The sequence below is a fragment of the Pogoniulus pusillus genome, chromosome 20, assembly GCF_015220805.1.
Source record: "Pogoniulus pusillus isolate bPogPus1 chromosome 20, bPogPus1.pri, whole genome shotgun sequence".
Lineage (NCBI taxonomy): Eukaryota > Metazoa > Chordata > Aves > Piciformes > Lybiidae > Pogoniulus > Pogoniulus pusillus.
The window spans coordinates 18,582,769-18,606,987 of NC_087283.1; the positions used below are offsets into that span (position 1 = coordinate 18,582,769).

Here is a 24,219-nt window from a genome sequence, read left to right on the forward strand (position 1 = left end):
GGGTCAGGTTCAAGGTCACTCCCCCTGGAGACTTAACCCTGTACAATAACTGATAAAATGCTAGCTTATGATAAAAGGGTTTTTTTTAACCTGACAATATCTGGTACAACAGTGCTGATTCAGGCTCTGTTCACAGACACCTACACAAACCTGTTTATCACTTGCATGCCATTTCATGAAGTAAAGATTTGAGGTCTAGAATGCAACTTTAATTCTTTTATCTTTAAAAAAAAATGTGATTTTATTTGTTAAACTTCCCCTTTCTTCGCAGAAGTATTAAACTGTGGTCAAAAGTCATTTGCATGTGAGACAGCAGCATACATCAGCCACAGGTTTTAGAATCTCTCAAATGAAAAGTCCTAGCTGGAAGTATGTATGACATTCACCACTGGAGCCTGAAAATGCCAATTATGCCATTTCTATGAGGAGATTTTGATGAGCAGCAAGCAAAATAAAGTGATAAGAGTATGAACAACCTGCATGGTACACTTCCATCGAGATGCAAGCAGCTAATACTGTCTTCATGCATTGTTTAGGATACAGTCTCTTCTTGGTTGCTGCTCATGAATTTGGTCATGCTATGGGATTAGAGCACTCTGAGGATCCAGGAGCTCTGATGGCCCCTATCTACACCTACACCAAGAACTTTCGACTCTCTCAGGATGACATTAAAGGGATCCAGGAGCTATACGGTAAAGTCCTCCCTTGCCAGCACAACTCTTAAAAAGCAGGCGGCACAGGTTTAAATTTGGGACTCCACCCTTTCAGTGAATTGCATGCTGCCAATACCACCAATGCCAGAAACACTCTCTGTTCCTTTCCTCTTGCTTTCCTCCTGCTACCACTCCAGTCCAACACTACAATTTTAAAACAGGGAGTCACTCAACTTACTGAATTAACAGGAGCCATCAAACTGTACAAATCAAACCTTTAGCTTAGCCTATAGTGGGACAATGAAATGTTGGGCTTTCCTCTAGCTTGAAATACCTGATACGAATGGCTTTGGGTATTTACTGTCTACAACATTATGAGCTTCCTAGATTGCAGCTCCTTGTAAGGGTGGATGTGAGCTGTTCCCCATCCCTGCTTGGAAGCAGTTCACATTGCCCTCCCACAATTCAGGCTGTACCTTCACAGTAACGTTTGATGTTAGATGTTAAGAGAGTGTGTGGGAGCTGATACTTTGAAGTAAAGGTATTTGGCAAGCTCCTGGAGAAAAAGTGGATTTAAGTATTTTGATATTGGTACATATTTAAAACACTGTTTTTTCAACAGACATTCTTAGTACAATGCATAAATATTGTTATAATTAAAGTTCTTTCCACACATATACTTATTCCGTGTAGATGCACAAGTATGCTACAGTCAATTAAGCAGTCAAAGTAAAATCTATACCATTTCACTTTTCTACTGAGATATCTTCCTAATTCTAAGTGACTATATTCTACACTATTCAACACCTCAGAAATTGTAGTAAGACTACAGCAAAATTATTACCACGTGAGATGCCTTTTTATCAAATATCTGATTTGAATCTTGATTTTTTTTCCTTGTTCTTAGCTGCTTTAATTAAGACTGGGAATTGAGACATGGGCAAGGTTAAGTGAATTTTCCAAGCTCATACAGCATATCTTTGATAGAGTTCAGAATTTAACCCAGTTCTCTCAAGGCACACTTCAAAGCCCAAGACAAAACTATCTTTCCTGCATCTTTATCACTGATATAACCCTTTGCAAACTGCTTTCTATATAAAACAAGTATTCAAAACCCCCTTTGTTTTCTTCCACTATAATTACCTCAGATCAGTTACACTCTACTTAGTTTCACACAGTAACTTAACCTGATGTTTCTGGAAAAAGGCAAATGCCTCATAAGACAATACAGCAGCAGCCAAATAATAAAACAAAATAAAATAAACCAGATGGCAAGGTGCATGTTCTGAAGAGCACATTTTGATTATTGATCAGAGCAGAAAGGCCATTCAAATGAATCAAAATGCATTTTTATAACTTGCAAAATACTGGCACTTCTAGAAAAAAGAGAAATCCACTCAGCAGATAATTCTGGATAGGTAGACTTTGAAATTCACTTCTCTTCTTTTTAGAAGCCAGAAAAATGTGCTGTTATCATTTGAACCCAGTATAGTAATTGCTGAATATCTTCCAAGGCAGCTCAGCACATGCAGACACTCACACAGGTACAGTGTCTTGAAAGCAGCTACACAGCAGATGAAGGTAGGACAGGAACCTACAGGCTTCTCAGCTGTACTTGAAAACCCTTCTTCTTGAAAACATTTTCTCCTTCATGCACTGCCTCCAGATTATTTCTAGATGTTATTGTAATTCCTGTTTTCTATGTGTCCTATGTGGCAATCAACTGCACCATAACAGAATCTCTCTGTTCACTGTTACAGAAGTATCAACTGATGTTGAACCTGGACCAGGGCCAGGCCCAGGGCCAGGCCCACGTCCAACCCTTGGACCTGTCACTCCAGAGCTCTGCAAGCATGACATTGTATTTGATGGAGTTGCACAAATTAGAGGAGAAATATTTTTCTTCAAAGATAGGTAAGTGAGATAAATTGTTTACCAACTGGAAGTAGAGGAATCTGTCAAACCTAGTCATCAAAACCTAGACATTTACTCTCAGACACAACCTCTGCCCTTCCCTTTGTGTGTTCAGAGACAGATAAGTGTTCTAATCAGCCCTGAGAGAAAGAGATAGGAAATTCTGGTTGCATGGTTAAATCATATGGCCTTTTTTGCACAAGAGTACACTGCTGGGCCATGGTCAACTTCATTTCCACCAGGACCCCTATGTTCTTTGTCACAAAGCTGCTTTCCTACCTTTTGGCTCTCAGTATGTACTGGTGTTTGAGGCTGTTCCTCCCCAGGTGCAGGACCTTGAACTGGCCTTTGCCAGCGTCCCTCTGGATGGCAGCACAACCCCCTGGTGTATCAGCACTCTCCCAGTTCCGGGTCATCAACAGACTTTCTTGCTGAGGGTGCACTCTGCCCCAACATCCAGACCAGTGCTGAAAATGTTAAGCAGTCTTCTACCCAGTACTGATGCCTGGAGATCACTGCCCATTGCTGGCCTCTCATAGAGGCAAGACCCTCTAGGCCCAGCCAGTCAGCCAATTTTCAGTCCAGCTTACTGTCTGCTTCCCTCATCCATGCTTCAACAGCATCTCTATAAGAATCTTACTGGAAATAGGGTCAAAAACCTTTCTGACTTGCTCTTCCCTCATCTGCCAAGCCAGTCATTTCATCAGAGAAAGTAACCAGGTTGGTCAAGCACAACTTCCCATTTGAGAATCCATGTTGACTACTCCAAACCACCTTCACGTCCAAACTATTGTCTGTAATTAGAGAGAGTGGAGATGTTTAAGCCATAAATTCATCTTTTCTTAAAGCTACTCTCAAACTTATTTGAGAGCCTGGAATTTTCAACTTCTATCATTATCTTAGGCAGTTACATAGTGGATATTAATTTCTACTTTCTTCACTACTCTGGGATAGTGCAATGACAACTGGGCTGACAGTATTCTAGCTAAGATCACGACAAGGAAATGCCACAAGCCTTACTTTAAAAAGCCTGTTCTCATTATATGCCCAAAATTACAAATTAAGGAGCAAAAATAAACCCCAGTGTCAGCCCTCCTGATTTCTGTGAAGTAGCATAAAGGTTATTCAAAACAATTAAGTAGATGGGAGACACATCCAAACTTCTAAATGCTTATGCAAACCAGATATGACCCCCAAAATCTTTAGAGATTTATCCATCTGTAATGTTAATCACAAAATTAGCAATGGAAAAGATGCATTAACGTTGCCTGCCAAAGAAGGATTTATATCCTACAAAATATTTCTAGATGCCTTCTGCAGCAAAACCTACAAGGGCCACGATTCAGCAATGGTAATCACATCACTTCCAGTGGAGTAGAGCTCTGGAAGCACTGACCTTCCTGATCTCCTTTCATAAAGTCTGAACTACACGGGAAAGCTTCACATTTGACTGCAGGAAAATTCCAATCTCAACCTCTAAAAACGCTCCCCCCAAAAAAACACTTCAACCCAAGCCAGAGGAAATAATCTCTAATGCCTCTTCCACTGTGGAAACATTTTCAACAAACCTTCAGTTTTAGCACAACTTTCATTATTACAGACTGATCTAAAGAAGATCTGTTCCTCTCCCATGTTCACAATATACAGTCATGGAAATCTGTGAACAAAGTCTTGTTCCTGGGTGTTTTAATCCAGGTTGAATCCCAACTCATTAAATAACAGCATTATGTGACTCACGGCTGCTTGACACATCAAGGGCACTCGTGGTTGGGATAGGTTCCATGTGCACAAGGTCTCCAAGGCAAAAGACACAAAAGGCATTTTTGATGCAAGAGCAGAGGCATTCCTGATAAAATGAGGTGGCTGCACAGCTGCAGCTCCCATTGCTTTTGCCAGGGCTTGTATTATCCAGCTGCTCAGCACCGAAGAGTATCTGCTAAGGAGTACAGCACTTGGCAGCAATATGGTGAGAGAAACCAAAGCTCCACTTTCCCTGCCATAAATCAATGCTCAATTTGAAATCATTTATCCTCACTTACCCTGAACATTGTCTCCCAAAGCCATTGAAATCTGGGCCCACACACATTCACTACATGTGTCTAACTCAAACATTGTCTCCTATGATACAGAAACATATGCAAGCACCTGAAACTGATGGAAGTATTACAGATCACCTGCTCATTGCTGCTTGCCAGACATCAGCTGAAATGTTAATGAAAGCAGGAACAAACAAGATTCTCCTTGCAAAACAGCAATTTAATAGTTATTTGTGTCTCTTGATCATGTCAAGTCCAGCCATCTCCCCTGAATTTAAATTTTCATCTAGAGGATATGAAGGATTTATTACTGTGCTGCACAGTTTAAGTGTACTCACCACCTTTTCATAATAAAACATCATGGTCAGTTGGGTAATTTTACAGTAATTCCTTCAGTGCATTTCCTTCTAGTTCCCATCTATGAGACAGCCGAAATAGCGCTTTGGGTTTGAAGTCTGACTTAATCTTTATCACAAGGCTCGCACTTTAACAATGCAGAAATGAGATTTAGAACTTCTGGCTGTAAAAACATAATGTTCCCCATATTTTATTGCAGTTCCCAAAGGGTTCTTTTGGGATATCTGTGATACCTTTCTGTACTATTCCTCCTGGCCCCATCAGTAGCAGGCTAAGATTCCTTAAAATCCAGTGATCCCTAATGGCAAGAAACAGCCCTTTCTCGGTCATGAAATATTCCCACAGTACCAACAAATCATCCTCACAGAAAGCCAGCATCAGGTCTTTCCACTAACAAGACGCACAAACTGGCCCTGCCATGCTGGCCTAACATATGCCAAAACCAGTGCCCAGTTTTGCTAGCATAGTCAATTAGACAGCCCAACCTCCGATGAAGAACATATCCTCAAGCAGGAAAAAGTGTTCCACAGTATACACAGCATTGTGATCCTCTTTCGCTCACTTTTAGCCTTGTTTTTCAGGCAGACCTCGACCTGGCTTCTGCTTTCCCAAACTGGCAATAGTGCAAGGTTTCATCCATCAAGGAACAATTTAAAGTCTGTTCCTAAAAACCAGTAATTCCATATAACTCAAACAAAACAGAAGTATTTCACATCCAGATACAGCTGGTCAAAGAACTGGGCAAATACCAAAATGATCTGCTCAAACTGACTCATGCTTTAGCTAATGTGAGCAAAACCAGACAACTATTGAATTGTTTTGCACTAGAGTGGCTTTGTCTGTCGATTTTGCAGCTCTCCAAGTCTCAGGCAAGCAGCATTATGACTCACTTTTGGAATTCAAAAAACAAAAGTCTATCATCTGCCATGTGACTTTTATGATTCATGAAAATGACCATAGCATCCGGCTCTCAGATCACACAGGGAAAGAAAGAGAAAAACAAAAGGAGGTCAGATCAGACTTATGCTTTCCAAAGGTACTTTTCCCTCCTCCATCAGACTAAGGAAATAAAAGGGAATTATTGGAGGTGCTGTTGGCCATAGAGAACAGTTAAGCTTTTCTACTGGGTACAGAACCCTTTAAACAACCAGACTGCTTGAATGCAGCAGTTACACAGATGTTTTTGATCGGAAAGTGAACAAAAATTCAAACTTCTCAAGACTACTCTAACATTAAAAGAGGCCCACTGATTTGGTCCCTTTACATAACTATATAGAGTAACAATAACAACAATAATGCTAATCTGCAAGTATTGATTATGTTAAAATCTAAAACACTTACTGTGACAAAGTATTAAATCTGTCTACAAACATAATATCAACAGTTAACCTGAATGAATTAAAACATTTTAAACATGTTCAAAGTGAAATTAGAAAGCCTAAAGATGTCACCCTTTCCTCAGTAAGATGAGTAGAAATAAAAATCTCTCCTACCAGATTCAAAACTAAAAGACACTTCAGCTTTGACAGAGATTCCCTTTCCATGAGAAAACCTCACCATTTTAACAAGCCCCTTGAAATGTCTGCTGTAATAAAAACCTGGTGTTTAACTCTCTGTTGGCTCTGCAAAGTTTGGAACTCATGCAGACAGCAGTTATTAGTGCTGACTCAGCCACAGATCAGGGCTAAATCTGATTGAGAATTCTGTACCTTAGGTTTTTTAAGGAGCTACTCTTAGGAATGCAGTGTAAGAAAATTTGTTATATAGATTTCCATTTCACATCATGTTGGATCTGCTTTTATGTCTAAAGAAGAAATGAGGCATGAAACAAATGTTATTTATGTTTAAACACAAATGTTATTTATGTTTAAACACTTAAAATGACTGTTTAAACTGTCCAGAGCAAGAGTAACTTTCTAAATGCCTTATTCCTGGCTTTTTTTTTTTAATGAAAATTATACTGAGCTATGCTCAGAGATCTTCCTGTGCATACTAAAAATACATATATGTATGTAAGATGAGAACAAGTTCATACATTGCTATCTTAATTATGAAAACTGTATATCAGGTTAAATTAGTAAGTATTTTTAATTAAGAGACAAAAAACCCAATGCACTTGCCAGTTGTGCTCTTCTTCATATCAAACACTACAGATTAACATAACTTAGAATGCAACAACTAATCATACTTGCAAATGTGTTTCTAAATGTTGTATCTGTCCTAGCTAGTTCCTGTTTGCAGACAAACTTCTGTTTATAAAAATACTGCAATTTATTGGAATTAATTTAGGACTGCTCCTCCAAGTTTTAGACAAACCCAAAATTCATCTTCAGATCCTGGGCTTCTCAAAGGTTTAATTATTCTTGGTAGGGACGGGTGATGACTATTTATACTCTGCAAAAAAACGAGATGCCAGGAGTACATTGAGCTTCAGCAATGTAATAATGGTCAAAGCTGTTTGACCTGAGAATGCAATAGCTCTGGCTTAGTGCAAGAGTGACTCCCCACCAGCCACTATACTGATTCCCCTCATTTTACGACTGTGACAAAACTTTTGTTCAACTGGGGAAAAAAAGTTGTTCATTCTTCGGAGGAGCAAATAGCAGTGCCATTTTTAATACCAAAAGCCCTCGGCTCTGCCATTTAAAGATAATTACAGCTTTTTAAAGCTTAAATCAAATTATGAACCTCTTTCTCCATAAAATAGCTAATAAATTACCCTTTGCATTTCTCTAATGAACATTTTTAGTGCTAGCAGTTTCTTTTACAGCCAAGCTCACTTCCAAGTAGTTTGATATACTGTTATTAAATTTGAACTTTTAGTCACTACAATAGTAATTGCAACAGCAATTCACAGAGTACAAATGTCTGCTTTTGTCAAAGACTCATTCATTTGCTCTCTGCACACCAGGAGAGCTCTAATCAGTCAAGAATCTTGTGTGGCCAGTAGGACGAAGGAGATTATTCTTCCCCTGTTCAGTCCAGATCTGGGCTCCTCAATTCAAAAGAGATATTGAGATACTGGAACGTATCTAGAGAAGGGCGATGAAGCTGGTGAGAAGCCTGGAACACAAGCCCTATGAGGAGAAGCTGAGGGAGCTGGGGTTGTTTAGCCTGGAGAAGAGGAGGCTCAGGGGTAATCTCATCGCTGTCTACAACTACCTGAAGGGAGGCTGTAGCCAGGTGGGGTTGGTCTCTTCTCCCAGGCAACCAGCAACAGAACAAGGAGACACAGTCTCAAGCTGTGCCAGGGGAGGTATAAATAGGATGTTAGGAGGAAGTTCTTGACAGAGAGAGTGATTTGCCATTGGAATAGGCTGCCCAGGGAGGTGATGGAGTTATCGTCCCTGGAGGTATTCAAGAAAAGACTGGACAGGGCACTTAGTGCCATGGTCTAGTTGATTGGCTAGGGCTGGGTGCTAGGTTGGACTGGATGATCTTGGAGGTCTCTTCCAACCTGGTTGATTCTATGATTCTATGATTTCTATCCTGGAAGTACAGAATACATTTTGCCCTGATGTAAACCCCAAAAAGAACTCCAAAGCAATCAATGCAAGCGATTTCACCTCTAGTCCAACATGCGATTTCTCGTACAACTCTTTTAGCAATATGTTTCTAAATGACTGATTTGGCTTTTTGGCCACTGTAGGAAAAGAGATCCAAGAGTGCACTGCTGGTAACACGTGTGTCTCTGTGTGTGTGCACACTTACATGACCTTTGCCAGGAACAATGAAAACCAGATGTGCTGGTGAATTGGTTCATTGTAAATCTTGCACCATTTTCTGTTCTGCTTTAGATTCATGTGGAGGACTGTTAACCCCCGAGGAAAACCCACAGGTCCTCTTCTTGTTGCTACCTTCTGGCCTGATCTGCCAGAGAAAATTGATGCTGTCTATGAGGCCCCTCAGGATGAGAAGGCTGTCTTTTTCTCAGGTATTGTTCTGAACTTTAAGAATATAAGTAGCTATTTGGATAAATGTTGCATTCGAGTTCAGTTCCCTCCACGTTGTAACCCTGCCTGAGAACCAGGTGAGCCAGCAGGGATGAGTGACAAAACTCAAACATCCCTTTAAGACAAAGACTGGACCTGGAGGTCTGAACAACATTGAGCCTCCATTACAACAAAGGGGAGCAGTAAGTACCTAGAAAGACACATTCAACAATAAACAAGGCTGAGCACTAATTATTTGACACAAAAAGCAACAGCAGTGGAAGCTCTGTTCCATCAGTTACTGTTCTGTTCTCCTTCTGTTTCCTCTCATTTAAAGTTTTTATCTCATGCATATGCTGCTTTTCCTTGTTTTGTTGTCTTTGCCAAAGACTGACTTCCACTCTGACTTCCAAGTATCTGCCTTGGTGGCTCATCAGGCAGAGAATACAGGCAGCCCTGCTAGCTGTCTCCATGGGAGAGGAGTGTAACAGGAAGCACATCTCTGTCATTTCAAGTCACACACATGGTTCAGCTGTACTGGCCAAATTCATGGAGCTGGGAAGCTGTTTTCAACATGAAAACCTGAGCCAGCAAAAACTGGGCTCCAGTATCTACTAAAAATATGACTAAATATCTCCGATCATGTAAAAACCATATGGGCACTGCTGCTGTACATTTTCTGTACAGGAGGCAAAAAAGTAATGATAATCTATTCCACATGGCTCAAAGGCCATTTGCTTCAGTTTACATGGAAAGGGAAAAAAATAAAAAAGCTTAGAAGAGTCTTATTTCAGGCAAGCCAAAACATTTTAAATACTGCATACAGTAAATATGTAATACTATTATATATAAACCTCTCTCCCTCTCTTCATAATTTCCAGGGAAATGTAATCAACATACTTTTAAAAAAATTAACAACTATCACAGAAACAAACAATGGTTTGAAAGTTACATGCAATCCAACTATCTTAAAATACTACTGAGACCACCACTTTGCTCCCAAGTAGTGAAATAGCAACTCCTCAGGAACTCAAAGGCTACACTTACACTTTTCTCACATTAATGCTTTACTTCCTTTCCAACTAGCAGAAAAATCAAGAAACAGCCTTTGATGAGCAGATCTTTCCACGGCTTTTACATGAGGGTATTTACTAAGTACCTTATAATTCCACGTACTAGTACACCTTCCACTAGTATATATTTGGAGAGACATTAGAAAATGTTGTATGACAAAAGAGATTGAGAAACAGGAGGTCTGGGCCAAAGCTTCCTGTTAATCACTCAAAATTGCTAAACAAAAGAAAGAGTGAACATGAGCTTTTGCATTTGACAGAATGTACAGTCCATCTTCTTGTTTCAGACCATCTTCATCATATAAAAGCCTATCAATATTAACTCTTTTTTTTAATATAATCCAGCTGTACTAAGACAGTGTCTGCCTCAAAGACAAGACATCTTAGAAGGGAGGAAGCAAGAGCACACTGCACTGATGTGCACCTGCACTCTAAACTACAGTGGTTAAATATGAAGACAGTCAATGCAATAAAAAGTGGCATGATCAAGCACAGAATAACTACTTCTCTCCATCTGATTAATAAACTCCATGTGTTTGCTTTGTTTTCTCCCCTCCTTAGGAAATGAGTACTGGGTTTATTCAGCCAGTAACTTGGATAGGGGCTATCCAAAGAAACTCACCAACCTGGGACTACCCCCTGATGTGCAGCGTGTTGATGCGGCTTTCAACTGGGGCAGAAACAAGAGGACATACATATTTGCTGGAGACAGATACTGGAAGTAAGATGCATTGGTGGTGATATGCTGTTAGCCAAGCTGTGTCTCTAGGGTTGAGCGCTTACAGGTTCAGGAGGCATGAACCAAATGCAGGGCATTCATTCTTTAGGAACACAACATGGGGGCTGCCAGGACAGCACTGACAGTAGCAGAGAGTGAGGATGCTGAACCAGGGAGTACGGCTGGGAAAGCACTTCAGGAGGGAATCGGCATGTTTTGGAGAGAACACCTTGCAGTGGAAGAGGATATCTGAAAGTGTACCAGGCTGCTCACAACTAACAACCCATTTCCCAACCCTTACGTGTCACCAACTGCCCCATCTCAATTTCAGACTCTTAACAGGGGCGAGTGGTTCCTGCTGTCAGCTCAACTGCCAGGAAAAAACTCCAAAAGAAATTCCTTAAAAATTGACTGGTCTCAAATCACTTTTAGTCAAAGATTAATCAGATTGTCTTTGAAATTCTTTCACTGAGAATCAGGTTTGGACTGCTGGGTGTGAAAGAAACAGAAGTGTGACTAGCAGAGCACCCTGGGCATGACTGTGAATCGTTTCAGCAGCCTATGTACCAGTCACTAACACATTTGCTCTAGTAATAGAGTTGGCACTGAAGAGACTTGAACTAATCACAAGCAGCGTGTCTGTTCGTACTTTGGGAAAAATCCTAGCTTCAGTTCATTCTGATGGTCTCTACAACCCTTTTCATCTTTCCAGTACATGCTCAGAAAGTTTCTGTTGCTAAGGACACCACAGATGTGGTGCTCCACAAATGCCTGTAACTGTGTTTGCATTGAGGTTCCTGTTCCAAGACTGCATGAGAACCAAAATATACTGCAACTAAACTCAACTGACCTGCTACTACACTCTATCCAAGAAATATCTTGGACTCCTAGATTAAGGAGCAATGCCCTAAAAATGTCTCAAGGCTATTAATGTGGTAGAAATAGATATTCTACATTACACATGATGAAGAGCCAGCTAATTGTATTCAATAGAATTTCATTATCATAACTGGCAAGATGGAAGATCTGGCACAAAAGATCACATTGAGAAACACTCAACGCACTTCAGTGCTTTGAGGAACTGAGCAAGTTACCTCTGTGCCGCCCATCAGAATAGCATGAGAAGAAAACAGAGGCACTAAATCCTGCTTTCACCATCAGATGTCTCTTCCAGGAACAAGACTTCAGTCATGCAGACATTGCACAATAGGCTTAAAGTCAAACCATCCACTGACTGACAATGCAGGAGAAAGTTAAACATTAGGAACACCAACCAGAAATCTAAAAGATTCGCCAGGTATAAGATTTCCTTTTGACAGATGCTCTATATAAAATATCAAAGCAAGTCTCACTGTAACTGAGTCCATTTTATGTGGGCATTAATTTGCTGTTATGATCAAATCGGGTGTCTTTATTATACCTTAATGGCTGTGGATTCCTGTAAGTAAATAAAATATCCTTTCACTAGGTCATAATTGCCACTTGATCATAACTTTCAATTGCTCTGAGGACAGTACTCTTCTCCATTATCTGAAAAAAAAAAAAAAGCACACCAACCTAAAAGCTCAAGAATGTTATTCATTTTTAAGGTATTATTCTAGAGACTGTCTTAAACATTTGCAAGTAGTTCTGCTCGCAATACTTTGCAATTTGCAATACTTCAGATCCCTACCAAATCTTACAGATTGTGAGTTAGCAATGCTGCTGCTCTCCTCTGTACCAACTTTTGGTATGATTAACCATACCCCAGAGCCTTCAAGTAATCACTCTAACCACAGACAGTATTTCCATCAAAGTTTCTTAGCAATTGCAATCACTGCAGAATGTATGATTTGTTTTTAAGGAATCAAAATAACCTTAAGAGACTGCATAAAGAAGAAAACAAGTGGCTGACAACTATTTTGGGAGGGAGAGGGAAGCAACTGCTTAATACAGACACTATAATCTGTAAGTATGTGGCTGTTTTGTTTTATACAAGGACCCTACCACATAGAAGCAAAACAGCCACATACCATAGTCCTTCCTGTGCCATTATCACACTTACTTTAAATGGATTTTTTGGAAGCTGCCTTCTCTTCCTGCTTCCAGCCTCAAGCTATTTTAGTGTTACTATAACAAGATTGCTAAGCAAAACAAAGTTCTGCGAAGGAGACAAAGCAGAGTTGGCTCAAATTCTACAGGTGAAGTTTAAAGCTACCCAACAAGGCACTAGGTTTTCTGTAACCATACAAGGGAAAAAAAACAACAGTAAGTAATTTTAATTAATCGTTTAAATTCATTTGGACCAACCTACTGCTCACTTGTACTAGTGTAAGTCTGGATATAATTCAGGTAGTTCCATACATGCATGAGGGGAAGCTAACCTGAGATACACACAGCTATGGACAAATAGAAATCAAGAAATGAATGCTTCCCTCCTTCCAGTCCTAGTGAAAGATGTCCTCTCAGAAGTCCACTGCTCCTAAGGAGCAGAGTGATTGAGGTGTTGTATACATGAGAAGCCCGGTTCAAGCTATATCCCTTTGTCACTGCTCCTTAGGACATTTCCATTCCTGATTAGCAATGACTCTCATCTACAAATCAGAAAAAGAGAAACCAAGGCACAGTCCTGCTCCTTCTATCTTCACTCTCAAGGATCTTGCATGCCTGGGACATTTATTTAATCATGCATGGAAAAAGAGACCCTGGTTATTTGTTTATGGGAGTGCAAAACAGGCTTTCTTTGCTTTCTACAGTGGAGAGCACACAGTAAAACGAAGCAGCTGACCACCTGCAGATGTGGATACAGACAGCTTCCAAAGGAAGCTGTAAATTAAATCCAACTTCCATGGAGTTGGGTAGATTTACATCAGCTGAGCTTTAACTCTTTAAAGCACAGACTGTAAAAGCCGTTGCAGTTTGGGGTTTCCACTCCATCCCCCATCAAAGCACATAGTATTAGCCTGGCGTTTATCTGTTCATCATCAGTGAGACACTTTGTGAATGTAGTAGTTTTTTAATCAAATGTTAGGGAAATGTATTAGTAATTTAATAGCAATCCATCAATTGCATGAATGGCAAGCATACTGCAAATAAGATTTTTCATTTCACATGAAAATCTGCTGTCTTCAGAGGTTGGCTGCTGCCTGAAAAAGTAAGTTACTCTTCCTAGAACTATGTTTGGAATTTTAAAACTACATTTCCACAAAGGGTTTTGACTAAAAAGTGTATTTTCAGTTCAGCCAGAGCTGCATTTCCAAAAGGAAAAATGTAAAAATCTCACAGCATTTAAAGGAGTTTGGAATAATTATAATGAAATAGAATCAGTTATAGAATCTCAGCTATTAAATTTGTTTGGTTTATCCAGTCACATTTGCTGAGGTGTCCCTGAAAAAAATATTAAATTTTAACATTACATACAGATTTGTAATGCAGAGATTTAATTTACTTCAGGTACAATGAAGAGAAGAAGAAAATGGAGCTGGCATCCCCTAAATTCATTGCTGACTCTTGGAATGGCGTTCCAGATAACCTCGACGCTGTCCTGGGTCTTAGTGACAGTGGTAAGCTGTCATTCTGTTTTAAGTCACTAATAAGCTTTCTTATTCATCTGTTGTCAAACTTATTGTGGTCCATGAGTAGGAGCCAAATTGTCCCAGATTGCCACACAGCTTTGCAAACTACTGGCTCAAAGTTCTGTCTCTTTAGTTTCTCATTAAATATCAGATGATAAACATGATGTTAATCACAGTTTAAACATTTAGAAAAAACAACCTCATCTGAACAGTTTTATCCAAGCAAATAATTAGTTATGCAGATTTCCCTTTTCAAGAAGTTCATTTAACTTCAATCTGCTACTACTCTTTATCATTTACATCCTTGATGAACACTTTGCAAAGCTTAACAAGGCAAGAAACAGCTTTTAGCAGCATCTTCTCCCTTGCCTACCTTGCCTTTTCTCTTTCAATTAAAAAAACAAACAGACAGACAATCCCTATGTGCTGTCTTGTTTAAGTGTCTTTAAACATCTTACTGCTTTGCACTGATATGGTGAACACATCTAGAAACACAAATGTCAGACAGGACACACACATCTTGTGTCAAGATGTCCCCAAAGCTCAGGGACATGGACAACATCAGCTGTGTGGAGAATTCTCTTTCTAGTACAGTTTGAGACAGAAACTAAAGCAACTCCTGCCACCCAATGTCTGAGGCACAGGATGTCCTAATGCCAGAAAGCATGACCAGGCCAGTTCCTATGGCTTGGAAGTTGCCAAACCTCTCAACAGCTCCATAGCTTCCTCAGTACCAGCATACAGTCACAGCCCCATTTCAGCATCATCCTGCTCTAACACAGCCATAACTCAAAAACAAAAATCTCCTTGATCTCAGGCACAAATGGGCTGTATTTTGCAGCTGAGACCCTGGCCCATGATTTTAAGTGTCCTTGTTTTGCACAAACACATATAAATGTCTGGAAGCAGCACTGATATCACATGAGTCTCGGACTCAATTAGACTTTCAACATCTATTTTGCCAGCAAATGTTTCTTCCCAGAAATTTATGGCTCACAAAACAGTAACCTGATTTCAAGCTGCTTTTAACAAGACCTTTTCTCTAGGATGGGAAATTTTTATGCATTTGTAAGTAAATATTTTCTATTGTGTATACATTTTTCAGGAACTAAGTCTTCTAATTCAATAAGCTTCATGGAGTCAGACAAAAAAGCTTTGATCAAGAATTACCTAACCTGAGTATGCTTTTTTTTCTCTACCTTCACAGGATATACCTATTTTTTCAAAGATCAGTACTATTTACAAATGGAAGACAAGAGTTTGAAGATTGTTAAAATTGGCAAGATAACTTCTGACTGGTTGGGTTGCTGAATTGTATGAGATATTAATAACCAAATATTTACTTTTTCGTTATATGCCTTATCTGTAATTAGAAATAGATCTGAATGCTAATTACTGGACCAGTCTGGTAGTGGCACCAAAACATTAAGTACCAGTACTGTACACATCAGATAATTTAAGAGTGTTTGCCTCCTCAATATACAGAAGATGTTTACGTATCTATTCTGGTACAGTTTTTCAGTTTTCATGCTAGTCATAGTAATGCTAGTAACAGAACATCCACCACTCTTGATTCTCTTGGTGCTTAATCAAAGCATTGAAAGCATTGGAGACTGGATACACCCCTGTGTTACACACTCACCCAAACAGGCTCAAACCAGATGTACCAGCAGTGCACTTTGATTTTTGTTTGTTGTTTTGTTGGGGTTTTTTAAATACAACTCTGTTATAAATAGAAGGTTTGTCTTGATGTTTTCCACCCTCTTGTGAGTTTGATCATTATTTCCACTTATTTACATAGTAAACCAGAAAGACTGTCAAAGGCACGGGTTGCCTCAGGATTTGATTTGTGTCGAAGCATGATGGAATCATGGCAAGAAACTGTGTTAAAGTATTGTTTTAAAGTACTTTTTATTTTAATACCTTAGTTAAATTCAGTAATTTGCTTCATGCACTTTGTTACTACTATATAACTTGTTTATATGGATGGAATGACTCAGATTTTTGAAGTCAGTGCGTTATACATAAAAGTCAAGTATTATTGTTTAACTTGTTTTATTTTTCTGTTCTTTGTAATATTGAGGATCTTTTTGTTAGGGTTTTTTTTGTGTGTGTGTTTTTTGCTTGGGCAACAGGAAATGTTCTTTTCAGAATCTGATGGAACATTTCTCATTTAACAAAAAATAAACCAGAAAAGAATGTCCCACACATGAAGTGCCAGTGCTACAAATAAAATCAAATTACACTGTCAACACTTTTCATGGCCAGGCTTCATCGTATCATCTGAAATTAGAAATTCAGTAGCATGTTACAGTGCAATACCTGTCCAAGGAAAGACAGTATCACCCCAGTATACAACCACATGCTGGATTTATTTAGAAACCCAGGTTTATTTGCTCTGTTAGTTCAAAAGTGTAACTGCAGCCCTTCACATTAAAGAGATTATATGACTCCAGGCCTCCACAAAGCCTGCTGCCTCCTGAAAACAGTTTATGCACCTGTCTATTACCCAGGCTCTTCTCCTTACTAGCAAGCTACTTCACCATAACCCTGACAGGAAGCGTATAGACACAGCAGTGTATGTTACCTCGAGGGAATGAATGCTTGAGGAATGGAGATGTAAAACCTGAGTTCTGCCCATGAGATAGATCAGATGCCATTTGGCCACGAATCTTATCTAACTTCACACATAGGAAAAGCTTTGTGAGACTAGAGACTGCATTACACAAGTGGTCAACTCAGATCTTTCTCAACACATCTCTCACGCTGAGTTCACGATTAACAGTACTAGTTAGTAATTGGCCAGTTTCTTCTCACATGCTCTACAACTTCATGTTTACACTCAGTGCTTTCCTCCTCTAAGTGGAGTTTTTTTACTATTTTGTTCTGAAAAGACACCACTTCTAAAACAGCTGCCTTTGCCAAATCATCCTCCCATCACATGCTGCCCAGATTTGGGACAGTTTGTTAATTACTACTGGATAAACCATCTAAGCCAAACTAAAAGATGTCTTATATTCTTCTGAGCATTGCTTTCCTCTCTAGAAATCATTAATTGCCCTCCCAGTCAGCCCTATACCAGATTCAACAACATAAAGCCGAAAACAAACCTTCTCAGGATAGTAGGATCTATAGATCCACTGCAGGGATGCATGATCTGTCCTGACCATAGACATCCTCCTCTACTAGTGTTGAAACCATTTGTAGCTTTAATGACTGCCAGGAGTTCCTTAGAATGATGCAATAATATCTCCCTAGAGAATTTAAACATCCTCAATAACCATCCCTTCACAATTTTTATGTTCTTGTGGTAATGCTGCCCCAAACTGCATGCTCTACCAGCTGTATTTAATATGGAAGGGTTCTGAAATATAGATATACTATAGGAACATTTCCAAAGGGCCTTTTCAGCTCTGGACTTGCTAAATCAGATTTCCACTGATGACTGAAACAGTTTCCTTCTCATCTACAGCTTACGTGCATGTTTTGCAACATTGGCTAATCTACTAGTTTACCTTCTGTAATAATATCACAATCCTACAAAAGCCTGCACATCTGGTGGATTTACAGAGTTCTGCTCAGCTTCTTGTTCTGTTCTTGTCTGTGAAAATCCATTCTTCAATTACTATATCACTGGCAGAAAACCAGAAACAAACTTTCTATCCTTAAACCAACTCATACTTATTTGGGTTCAGTTTCAGACTTGCAACCTTAAGCTTATCACAGGACATTCGTACACACATCTGTTTCTGTTTGTGAACTGGAATGTTTGCCTAGTATACTGACCCTTCTTATTAACCTTTCTCATTTGACCTGTGAAATGCCAAAAGTCACAAAACGTGTCCTGAAAAGGTCTTTTAGGCTGAGTCCCCTTGCTGGCAGCCAGTCTGAAAGCCTTACTTTTGGAACCCATAAACAACTTGTTTCACCTAGAGTATCACCTATTTGTGATAACAGAGAAAAAACTTTAGTTATTTTGATGTATTTTCTGCATCTAGGGATGCTTTTCTTTCCCATATGGCCGTAATTCAAGAAGTTGTACACTTACCAAATACTCCTGTCCCTCTTCCTTCCTGTTAGTAATGAGGTAACCATCAGATGGAAAATTCTTGCCTGAGCAGGATTGTAGCTCTGCCTGTACCTGGCCACATCCTATGCTGATCTGGCCCACTGACTTGCTTCCCTGTTTAACTCTGGACTTTTCTGGTCAGCTTTGGACTCTTGGCTGAACCCAGTTGTCCTCCTCAGTCCTGCTCTTTTCACCTTTCTTTGGCACAGCCACTGAGGCCACTGCCTTTGCCTTTCTTGCCCTCAATCTGTTCTCCTAATGTATTTTCAGAACAGAGTTAAGATTTTTACCTCTGTTCTTTACAGAGGAGGAAACAAAAGCCAAAAGCATAAGAAGCATAAGTCTTTATCTCAAATCCTTTACTAACTTGTTCTGTAGTTTTATTAAATTGAAGTCAGGATCATTTAGGAGTTTCTGGTATCTGGGTAGAGTTGCACACATACTGTACAGGGCTTGCTGCAACACAGTCTTGCTCCTTGAGCTGAAGGCAATTTTCTGTCAGTTCCGAGTAGGAGAGGCTGTTTGCACCCAGCAGTGCAGTTCTGATCCAACAGAGGAAAGGGCAGTGCTTTAGTAACCACTCTGTCACAATATAGAAGAGGCAGCCAAGGCTATAATGAAATGCCATAGTTTAAACCCTTAATAGACACAGCAGCCTGAACTGTGAATCATGCTTAACACTTTGTGCCTCGCTAACACTCTGTATTCATTAAAAACACATTTTCCTCTTGCTATTCTGTCATGATTTTACAAAGCAGCAGTTACCCATAAATTTAAGCAATTGACTGTAACTGTGCTGTTCTTTTAATCAGGAGGAAGTAGGTCCTTTGGGCCTGTTCTGGACAAATTCTCTCTATTTACAAACTCAGATGTGCAAGTTTTTAGCTGCAAAGACCAGCTGAATGAACAATCTTCATCTTTTGGAAGAGATGAAGCCAACAAATGAGCAGATACTGGGCCATGTGGGATCACTGCAAATGGCAGAGATTTATATCTGTAAGGGGAAATAGACTTGTTCCAGACTGCTTATGTAAAATGCTTACAAGTACGAAGGCATTTCAATGTAGGGAACTGTACTAAGTACAGAAACATACAGGCAGAACACCCCTAAAAAACAAAATAAAAATCAAACTGTGAGATTCTGTCAGAAAAATAGCACAGCCAGGCCAAAGCAGAGGAGTCTCAAAAGCTGCCAGCAAGGTTTCTGCCTGCTAAGCCTGATGGAGTCACATACTATTACTCAAAATACATCTCCTTTAAACATTGCCTTTTAAAACAGAAGTGGGAGCAAGATGGCATCTGAGAGTAAACTGAGATTTACACTCTTACACAAACAACCACGAGTTCACACACAAATAATCAGGGAGCTGGGTGTATGACTTCCCCCCAGCCCAGTTGCAACAGCAAGTCTTTACATGCAGAAATAAAAGAACTCACATTTCCCAGGTATATGTTATTAAAAATGATCAAGATAATGCAACAGTATAGATTCATTATCATTATGACATTAAAAATATTTATAATAAGATCTCAAATTAGTCTTTTCATAATTGAGACAAATATTAGGAAACCCTGGTATTACCTCAGAACTCTCCCATCTAATAAAGCTATGGCATGAACCATTGCCTAGAAAACAACACATCTGGAAAACCCACATATTTCACTAGTGGTAAAAAAAATAAACCCATCTGCAAAGCTACCAAAACAAGTGAGAAGTGAGGTTTAAGTGCCTTTGTTTGATTGAGGTTTTTCATGTCTCAATATGAAGGCTTCCTGCCTTTTTGGAGAATATCCTTCACTCAGACAAGCTATTTCTGGTGATAATACAGCATAATTGGGAAAACAATCCCGGCGTGGACTAAATGAGGATGGATTAAGCAAAGCAATGGCTTCTTCTAGCCTTGGACTGTCAGGTTTTAAAATTCATGTCTATAATTCTTAAAAAAGATATAATAATCTTTGAAATTCATGTATTAAATATATGCCTGCATGTGTGCACACATGCACAAACAGCTCGTGGCCACACACATATATATATAAAGAATTTTAAATTAATGTAAGAATAGACTATTTCAGTTGGAAGGGACCTGCAAGGATCATCTAGTCCAACTACCTGAATGCTAATGGACCATCACCTGCTTAGCACATTGCACCAGTTTTCCCCTTCTCTACACAATACACTGCATTCTGAGCAAAGCACAATGCAGTGAGGTAGGAGTACTGTGAGGTACAAGTTGTCTGCACAGCTCTTTTTTTCTCAGTAGCACCAGTGGAGACAGCAATCCAAAATTTCAAAAGAATCCACAGCTTATTGCTCAAATATGTACTTTCTCTATAGCTGCTATAGCTGAATGAGTGACCATTCAGAAGGAAGTCACAGCAGCTGCTAACGTGACCAGGCTGGCCAGTACCAGGAAGGCTGTCGTCACACTGCCTGCAGACAAAATCTCTGCCTCATTCTTTCACCTCTTTTTGCAAATCCCCCAACTTCTAGCATACTCCTGAAGTTTAGCTTCATCCAGCTTCGCCACAAGTATGCTCAAACTCTCCCAGACAAGCACCAAGATCCTCTGAAAAAGGGAGATAAGAATAAAGAACCTCACATCACTACAGGTCTCTATGTCCTCTGCTAACCCTGCTGCAGACTCTCTGCACAATGAACCGAAGGGTGACAAAACACAAAACTGTTGAGCTTTCAGCTGTCTGTTACTGCCTAGTACTTCCCTCTGAGACTTCTCTGAACTTCTCCTGAGTGAATAACTCACTTTGCTGTTAAGAATTTGCTAGCATTGCCAAAATAAACTTGAAATTGTAAGAGGATAATTGTTTTAATTTAGATTAGCCTGGAGCTTGGCAGTCTGTCCCTTGGGTTATTTGGAGGTGGTCTCCCCTTCCTAAAAGACAGGAATTTACAGCATTAAGCTATTCAAGTGGGTCCGTTTCTGTGTCCCTAACCACTGCTTTAACCTTGGATTGCTTCACAACTTTGTTCCGTCTTTCCTATGGTTATTACAGCAGCCATAACGCTGCTGCCAAAAGGACTGAAAGCGGCTTCATATTCTTCAGCTAGACATCAGGCAATGATGAAGACCTATCACCCTCACTGCACGAAGTTCCTAACCACCACTACCCAAGGAACTGGACAATTCAACCACAGGTCTCCCACCTAGCATCACATCATACAGTTAGTCAAACCACAGAGACTTAATTTTTTCTGGGGTTGCACTTATAATGGACAATTCTGGCCACTGCCTCTCTCCATTGCTCTCCCTTTCAAGTCCCTTAATTGCACTTAGGCAGAATTAACAGCACAGGAAGAGTTCACTGCTACAGGGCAGCAGTTGACTATGCTATCAGGCAAAGCAGGAGGAAGTCCTGCACGCAAAAGCCAACAATCGGCCAATGTACTGACTGTTGTACTGAGTATTCTAAAGAGAGAGATATTTCTCCCCATTTGAAGGCATGGCAAGGCTGATGAAATACCTGCATTTGCATGGTTTTCTGTTCCATTAGGAAACATGTACTTTTCAAGGCCAATGACAATTGTCTTGTTCAACAGCTCCGAAGTATGAAGTAGCAGGACCTAACCTGAAAATCCTTTCTATGTTGCTTCCCATGTGGCCAAAGAGACTTCTGCTTATACACTTTTAAAATCCCATTTTAGGACTCTTTTCTCCTGAATAACATCTTTCATCCATTCTTACAATTTAGATGCCTTCCTATGTGGCATTGTGTAACACTGCCTCAGTCCTCAGTCTCTTATATCACTGATTTTCTGTGTCCAATTACAGCTTAGTTCTACGCTCAAACAGGTAAATTCTGGCTCCTCTCATTTTTCATGTCACATTTTTGAATCTAGGAATATCTTGAAGCTAAAAGGGAATAAATTTCCAACCCAAAAGGTAGAGCACCAGCCTAACAGATCATCAGCTTTCAGGTTTTGCTTTGGCTTTTGCTTCAAGCAAGTCCTTTGAGGAAATGCATAATATATCAAAGCATTCGTGGCCTTTACAGATTTTGTTCTGGTTTCACTGCACTTTTATCACCTCTTTACTCTTTTGTTCTCTCAGCTTTGTTTCTTACCTAAACAACTAGACATCGGGATCAAAAAAAAACCAAAAAACAAGAAACTTGGCAAGTAGGTGTTAGCCATCACCTGTAAATGACCAGTTCAAACCTACTCTAAGAAACAAGACCACTTCCCCTTCATATTCTCTACTATGGACAAAAAGAACTGGGAAATACCATTGCAGAAGCTGCAAGCAGATTCTCTGCTTGAATCACTGGATTATTCAGTGAAACCATGAGCTTAAATAGAGCTTTTCCATTTAAATATCAGCACTTCCTTGGCCGTTAATACATCTCCTACCTAGATTCTTCATTTCTACTTTTCATTTCAAGTTCAGAATAAGGCAGTTTTGTTTATTCAAGCCAGAAAGGTCACATAAGAATTTTAATGCTAACTACTGTATTATGTTTTTTCTAAAAAATATGTATCGATACTCATTTATGTTTGCATAAAATACTGCATAACTGCATTAAGAAGTTCACAGTTAAGAGTGGATATTTGGTATGCAATGCATGACAAAGTGACAGCAAGCTCTGTCCCTGTGTCAAAGGTCCTAATGTCTAAAATAAACAAGACAAAAAGTGTGACAGAAAACGGAGAAATGAGGTAGAATAGGGCAAGGAATTTAGTCTATTTAGCTCTCAGAGAAAATCCATTAGGGGCACAGGAAATCAATAGCACATCAGGATTCTGGGCATATTTTCTAAAGTATTTAGGAGTCAAATAACTATAGATGTGCCTAAACCAGACCAAGGTAATCACCTCCTGCCTAAGCCCACGGAGCATTTTTAAGAAGGCCCAGCAGGAGCCTATCCACATCATCGGCAATGTTGGTTTTGGCAAGTTTTATACATAATCACCTACACCGAGGTGGCATTAATCTGAAGACTTCAAAACAGGGTTATTTTAAACCCTTTTAAAAACCATTTATTTCCCAGGGTAAAGTGATGCTTATCACCATAGGGTCATGCCCTCAATATGTACTCCTCACTTTGTCTACTCTAAGCACAGCGCATCTTGCTATGTGGCAAACATGCTTTTTGGAAAGACAACCAAGCATTTAATTTTCCAAAATTACTAAATTTTAACCCTAAACATTTACAAAGTCCTAACATCAAAACTGAAAGCAAAAGTAATGGTTAAAAGAAGTGACAGCTCCAGAGCTTCATTCTACTCAGGATCTGAATCTATTTCTTCTCAACACAGGAATCCCTGCTGACTTCTGTGGGTAAGAGTGTAGTAAAGAGCTGATTCACCATTCCCAGCATATTGAATTGAGGTGTGCATACTTCAAAACAAAGATAACAACAGTAGGCATCAGTAGATTTTAGCAGGGAAATGAAGATTAAAATCTCACCTTTAATACAATATTTACATTTCATCACAGGCCCCTTGCCTGGCATCTCTCCAATCACAGACATAACTGTGCCCTCATATCCCAACCCAACAGATGCTTGCAGATGACATTCTTACCAGGTTACTTTCAGCACAAGAAATACAACTGATTTTTCCACTGTTAGCAATCCTACACATTGAATTAGTGGAAGCCACACTCACTAATAAATCCAGAAAGCTATTAAATACAAACCGCTTACAGAATCATAGAATCAGTCATGTTGGAAGGGACCACAAGGATCATCTAGTTCCAACTCCCCTGCCATGGGCAGGGACACTCTACCTTAGATCAGGCTGCCCACAGCCTCATCCAGCCTGGCCTTAAACACATTCAGAGACGGGGCCTCAACCCTGGGCAACCCATTCCAGGCTCTTACCACTCTCACGATGAAGAATTTCCTCCTCACATCCAGTCTGACTTTCCCCACCTCCAGCTTTGCTCCATTCCC

General features: G+C 39.7%; 1 protein-coding gene across 1 annotated transcript in view; it reads left to right on the plus strand.

Moving 5' to 3' along the window:
• MMP2 (matrix metallopeptidase 2) overlaps nt 1-19,036 on the plus strand; it is a 39,297-nt gene extending 20,261 nt beyond the window's left edge. The window contains exons 8-13 of the mRNA XM_064160402.1: nt 537-692; nt 2,414-2,567; nt 8,758-8,894; nt 10,527-10,686; nt 14,116-14,225; nt 15,445-19,036. Coding sequence (XP_064016472.1) covers nt 537-692; nt 2,414-2,567; nt 8,758-8,894; nt 10,527-10,686; nt 14,116-14,225; nt 15,445-15,548 — 821 coding nt within the window. The 3' untranslated portion in view covers nt 15,549-19,036. The remainder of the gene's footprint in view (nt 1-536; nt 693-2,413; nt 2,568-8,757; nt 8,895-10,526; nt 10,687-14,115; nt 14,226-15,444) is intronic.
• Nucleotides 19,037-24,219: the final 5,183 nt, after the last annotated feature.